The following is a 6,249-nucleotide window of genomic DNA, read 5'->3' on the forward strand; positions in this document are numbered from 1 at the left end:
CTGACAGCTCGCTCAAGTACTGGGGAGCTAAACCATTTAGTGCTTTGTAAGTAATCAGAAATATGCTAACATTTATTATACAATGTTTAATAGGGAGCCAATGCAATGTTGACAGAACCAGGCAAATATGGTCATACTTCCTGGTTCTGGTAAGAGCTGCTGCGTTTTGGACCAGCTGTAGTATGTTTATTAAGCGTGCAGGGCAACCACCCATAATAGCATTACAATAATCTAGCCTTGAAGTAGTCATGAATGCATGAACTAATTGTTACACATTTGTCTTTGAGAGCATATGACGTAATTTAGATATATTTTTAAGATGGAAAAATGCGGTTTTACAGATACTAGACACGTGACTTTCAAATGAAAGATTGGTATCAAAGAGCACACCCAGGTTCGACGAAGACTTGACAGAGCAGCCATCAAGTGTTAGACAGTATTCTAGGTTATTGCGTGAGGATGTTTTTTGTCCAATAATTAGAATCTCTGTTTTTCCAGAAGTAAGTAGTAGGAAATTCTGTTAATTTTGTGAATTGGTAAGTTTCGTCAGGGTGTGAAGAAATATAGAACTGATCACTGTTATCATCAGCATAACAGTGAAAGCTAAATCTCCCAAGGGAAGCATGTACAGAGTGAACAGCAAAGGTCCTAGCACTGAACCTTGTGGTACGCCATACTGAAATTTTGATCGATAAGACATCTCCTCATTTACTGCTACAAAAAAAAGTTAACTTAACCAACATTGTATGGATAAAAAAAAAAAGACAAGATGTGAAAATGTCTTATTTTATGTATGTTTGTCCACCTCTGTATGTACTATATTATAAATTATTGGTTAATAACACTGGTCCACAGCCAAAATGCTTTTGAAATAAATGTTGTCAAACTTTACTAATTCTTCTGAGTCACTGAAAACAAAAATGATGCTTAAAATTGTTGATTGGCTCTAGTTTTCAAGATATGCTATTGAGTCAGTATATGACATATACGATGTCTTAAAGCTGTTTTTCTGCATAATGGCAATGTTTTTCACCGAACTGCAGATCAGTGAGCAACGAGCACAGCGAGCGATTTCACCAGGACACCATCATTGCTTCTAGACTATTGCTGGACAGTGACAAGAGATACATTTAATTAATGCAAGAGACAAGTCAAGAAGCACCGAAAATACACTGAATAGGACTAAAGTATGTACATAATAGTTTTTTGCCTTTTGTTTCATAATACATTTTATTTATAAAACACTTTTGGTGATTTTACATCAGTTACATAAACAGGGCAGGTGACGGGTACTATAAACAATATAAAATGTAAAATTCGAAACAATGGCCAATTAGTGGTTTTAATTGTCATTTGTGAATTCAGCACATCAAATACATAATAAATAGCACATTTTATCTCTGAAGCAGATGACCTCTAAAAAATTGTAGACCAGTGTAATCCAAATATTAATATTATTTTACAATATTTGCTTTTCACTTTCTACTTCAGTCTTTTAATGACATTATCCACATATTAGGATTTATTAATGATTCTTATATTATTTATATATATATATTTAATGTTTTGTTTCAATCTTGTATTGTCTTGTCATCAATCAATTGTGGGTTAAGATAGCAATCACTGAAATGTTACATCATCCATGTATGATAAATTAACCGTGTGCCAACCAACCCCGGTCTCTCCTACTTTTTTGTAAAGGACAACCTGTCCCAAAATAAATTAAGCATTCAGGCCTAAACATTAGATCATTACTCTAAGAACAATGCCTCAACACAAATTACACATCCACAGCTGACGGTTTTGTTAATCTGTGAAAGCATTGTGAAGAACGTCAGAGAGATGCAGCTGTTCTCTCTTTCTCCCACTTGTTCTCTCTCATTCCCTCAGCGTTTATATACAGAGCGTCATGAACAAATCTGAGGTCAAAGCACCATTCTGTTTCACTTTAAAACTGGTTTATTTTCTCATGCAAGTGGAGGTATATTCTTAAACAATAATGACAGTTTCAAGAAATAAAAACAGCTTTAATACAAAAAAATAATAATTAGTGTGGTATTGATGTCCTAAAAACAAAATCGTTGACAAAGCAGCCTTTGGCTAAAAAAAGAAACAGCTGATGTTTATTATACAAAAGGTAGACATTCAAGATATAAAATGTAAATGTTGACCCAAATAGAAGCCTAAACTTGAATGTTTGGAGTGTTTGTGTACATTAACCACAGTCTGGATGTTCCTTGTAAAACAGAGATGCAAGACAAAGAGTATATCTCCTCCAATATTTCTTATTAGGGCACTTCATTGGAGTGTCAACATTCATGATAAAATACAAAATAATACAAATATTAGTGGCACTTCAGATTCAATAACAGGGTAGTAAATTGTGAGGATTCAGGCACAACAAGCCAAATAGAAAGATCTTCATTTCTACCCCAAGGGTGTTATAAAACAGCACTATATCCCTTCATTTACAGCTCTAGTAGGAGGCAGGTGAGCTACAGCAGCTCTCAGTACATTTTCAGCAGCCCTTTCCAGCAATAAATGTCAACTGGCACCCAAAGTAGCACCCTAAATTAAATGTGCAGAGGAAGGAGTTTGTGAGATGTACGGGCTGAGCCGCTAAAGGCACGATGGGATTACACAGCACTTCCTGAGCTGTCAATCGACCCTACAAAGGTCAGAGATCATTAACAGGCAACAATACAGGAAAAATGGCATGTTGTGGTAAGCATAGGCCATCAAACCTATAGTCCTTTGGGTCTGACATTAACATAGCACGCATATTAGGGGGATTGCAAGCCCTCATAATTGTGTTACTCATGCGGTAAGGGAAAGACAGCACCTTCATGAGACCTTCGGTCACATTAGACTGAATTTACACTTTTGGTGCATGAAATATCCTCTGAGTGATTAAAATATGCTGGGTTTTAAGGCATTATAGGAAGGCAGAAGTTGCCGATGCCTGTAGTCCTTTAGACAAATCCACTACACTCCGTCTGCCTGATTTTAGATAACAACACCGTATTTATGTCTTAAGTGATATGCATGTAAAGTTGAAACACAAACACACAAGCACACACAGTCTCATTCTTCCTCATTATCAACCTGTGCACCTATTGCTAACTGTAGTGTAGAGATACGGACAAAAAAATGGTAGCAACACGATCACATGACTAACTTACATTCCACCCTTCATAAAATCTTTCACACACACATCCTCATGTAGTTATAACAGCACACATTTCTTGGCGTGCTTCTTGGCGTTGGGGTAGAGAACGGCCCTGACTGCTTCGTTGAAGACCTCTCTGACTCCCTCCTGCAGAAGGGCTGAGCACTCCAGGTATCGCACAGCACCTATGCTTCGGGCCAGAGCGCTGCCCTGCTGCGGAGTGGTGGGACTCATGCCCTGCTCCTTCAGCTTCTCCAGGGTCTCCTTGTCCCCCCGCAGGTCTCTCTTAGTGCCCACCAGCAGCACGGGCACGCCGGGACAATGGTGGCCCACCTCCGGGTGCCATTTATGCCTGACGTTGGCATGAGAGGAAGGACTTGCCACAGAGAAACAGATGATGAACACGTGTGTTTGCGGGTAAGAGAGGGTTCGCAGGCGGTCATACTCCTCCTGACCGGCCGTGTCCCACAGGTTAAGACTGACGGCACGGCCATCCACACAGGTCTGAGTGCTGTAGTTGTCGAACACCGTAGGAATGTACTCGTCTGGGAAGGCATTGGTGGTGTAGGAGATCAACAGGCAGGTCTTTCCCACTGCACCATCACCAACAACAACACACTTAATGGTCTGCATCTTGTTGCCTGGCACAGGGGTCCCTGTAAGAGAGAGAGAGATTTCATCTCACTATACATGCACAAGACTTGGCAGATAACAGCTCAGATAGTAAAACAGCAGATAATGTTAACTACACAGCAGGGAATAGCTACTAAATAGCAGTTTGTCTGTATAAGTTGACTTCATATTAGTTATTTTTCCAGGTTACACCTCTGTCAGCAACAAAGACTCAAAACAAAGTAATAAATCTGCTCAGCTAGTACGTTAGCAGCTGATCTGTTAAATAAAACCGGCCATTGTGGGATTCAGTAGGGCAGCATCACATAATCGTTGTTAAAATTATATTTTTTCAAGTAAAACTCACTGTGTTTGGGTGGTCTGGAGAGCTGGATGAGTGTTTGCTTTGAGCTGCTCAAGTTTCCATCATCGCAGCGGCAAAGGCGCTTAGCTAACCGACTAGCGGATGAGCCTCACATTAATCAGTTATTAAACATTAGCAAACAATTCCTGAAGGTCTGTAATTACGCGTAACAACCGCTCAAAACCTGCAACACATCGAAAGTCTCGAAATACTTTCATATGAACACCATTTATTTTGATTAAGGCAAATTGTTCTGTGTGTATCGCAGTCCTTTTCTCTCACTGGCTCATTCTTCAACTAAACGGAGACGGCATACAGGAACACGCCCATGTCGCAAAGCCTATGGGAAATGTAGTTTCAGAGTAAAAACTACAAATGTTTGTATTTACATTTATGTAGTCATAAATGCTTATGATTAATAATAAAAAATATGAATCCAATTAATATTAACACACGCATTGTTTTTGGTATTACTTTACTAAATTGGACTAACATAATGGTTTCAACACCATTAGGTGTCTTTTTATGACATTATCCACACTAGGTCACACATTTGCAATTAAATCAGATCTCAAAGCAGTCTTATATTCTCACTGGCTCATTCTTTAAATTGCGGCATATGTTGCAAAAGCTAATAGGAAATGCAGTGTAGTTTTAGAGGCTAACTACACAACATTAGCTATAGGTTTTGTCTTTCATTTTGATAAATGCTTTGAATCAACTAAACTGCCTGAACTTATTACATCAAGAGCAATGTATAATTTTGCAAGTTCACCACTAATTAGCTAAATCTCACTTTGTTAAAATTTATTTAAGGTTTCCTTGTTACAGTGTAATACATTTAAATACTATCGACTATAGCCTATAGGGTTATGATTAGGGGTTGGTTATTGCGTGTAATTAAGCCAAATTTACTGTTATTAGTATAACAACTAGGCTACATGTAGCATACGTTAAAGGATTAGTTCACTTTTAAAGTGAAAATTCTGTCATCATATACTCACCCTTAAGTTGTTTCAAACCTGTATGAATTTCTTTCCTCTGCTGAACACAAAGGAAGATATTTAGAAGAATGTCAGTAACCAGACATTTTTTGGTTCCCATTGACTTCCATAGTAGGAAAAAAATATACTATGGAAGTCAATGGGAACCAAAAACTGTCTGGTTACTGACATTCTTCTAAATATCTTCCTTTGTGTTCAGCAGAGGAAAGAAATTCATACAGGTTTGAAACAACTTAAGGGTGAGTATATGATGACAGAATTTTCACTTTAAAAGTGAACTAATCCTTTAACATGTAGGCCTACATGTAACATCTAACATGTGTTACAACAAGGACACGAAATAAAAAAACTTGTTAAAAAAAGTTTTTAAAAAACTTGTAAAAAAAAGTGTTACCGCTAACTTAAAGGCTATTCAAAGAATGAGCAGAATAGGGCTAAATGTCAGTATTGCTTAAATAATAATACAAAATAAAAGCTAAAACGCATATTTTTACAGATTGAAGTACTTTTTCAGGACCCCAAATTATCAACTAATTATAATCATGCAAAAAAATTGTTAGGATGTAGCATGGTGATAAAAAGGTCGCCTATTTACCTGTTCTCTCACCTATAGGCGAGAGTGTTTCCTGTGTTTCAGAATGTGGACTTTACCGACTTTACCCCGTCCCACCCTTTCCTCCTTTTCATCTCCCATCATGTCTATCAATAGCTCTCATACATTTTTATTTATAGCGCTAACAGAGCGCCTCTTTTATTGTCGCATAAGCCGCACAAAATATTTTAAATATTTGTTTTCATTAAAGCTCAGCATGTTATCATGTTTTAGAAATTCAGCTTGCCTTACTGCCCTGAAACCTCTAAGGAAGCTGCTCCTGATCGTATGAAGATAGCAGGCTACTGTTTAAGATCAGTTCTCCAAATTTAACCGGAGATTATCCCATTTCGTAAAAATGTACACAGGGTGACTAAAATGACTATGAGTAAAAATGACTACAACATCATCAATGTTTAATTTACCTGTGCAACTCGTTTGCACTGCAAGGTGCGTCTTCCATTATAATCAACTTTCTACGAGCTCGCGAGCAAAATGTAGTTATGAT

The 6,249-nt window shown here is 37.7% G+C and overlaps 1 protein-coding gene and 1 long non-coding RNA gene across 2 annotated transcripts in view; both read right to left on the reverse strand.

Moving 5' to 3' along the window:
* Positions 1-6,249, reverse strand: part of LOC306996212 — a 1,114,438-nt gene that overhangs the window by 615,775 nt on the left and 492,414 nt on the right. The window lies entirely within an intron of this gene.
* On the reverse strand, positions 1,732-4,534 carry rhogc (ras homolog gene family, member Gc). The gene is made up of 2 exons (XM_079605882.1): positions 4,149-4,534; positions 1,732-3,825 (listed from the first exon to the last, which is right to left on the reverse strand). The coding sequence occupies exon 2, from the start codon at positions 3,800-3,802 to the stop codon at positions 3,227-3,229; it is 576 nt and encodes a 191-aa protein (XP_079462008.1). The 5' UTR covers positions 3,803-3,825; positions 4,149-4,534; the 3' UTR covers positions 1,732-3,226.

The sequence above is a fragment of the Phoxinus phoxinus genome, assembly GCF_949152265.1.
Source record: "Phoxinus phoxinus genome assembly, chromosome: 3".
NCBI lineage: Eukaryota > Metazoa > Chordata > Actinopteri > Cypriniformes > Leuciscidae > Phoxinus > Phoxinus phoxinus.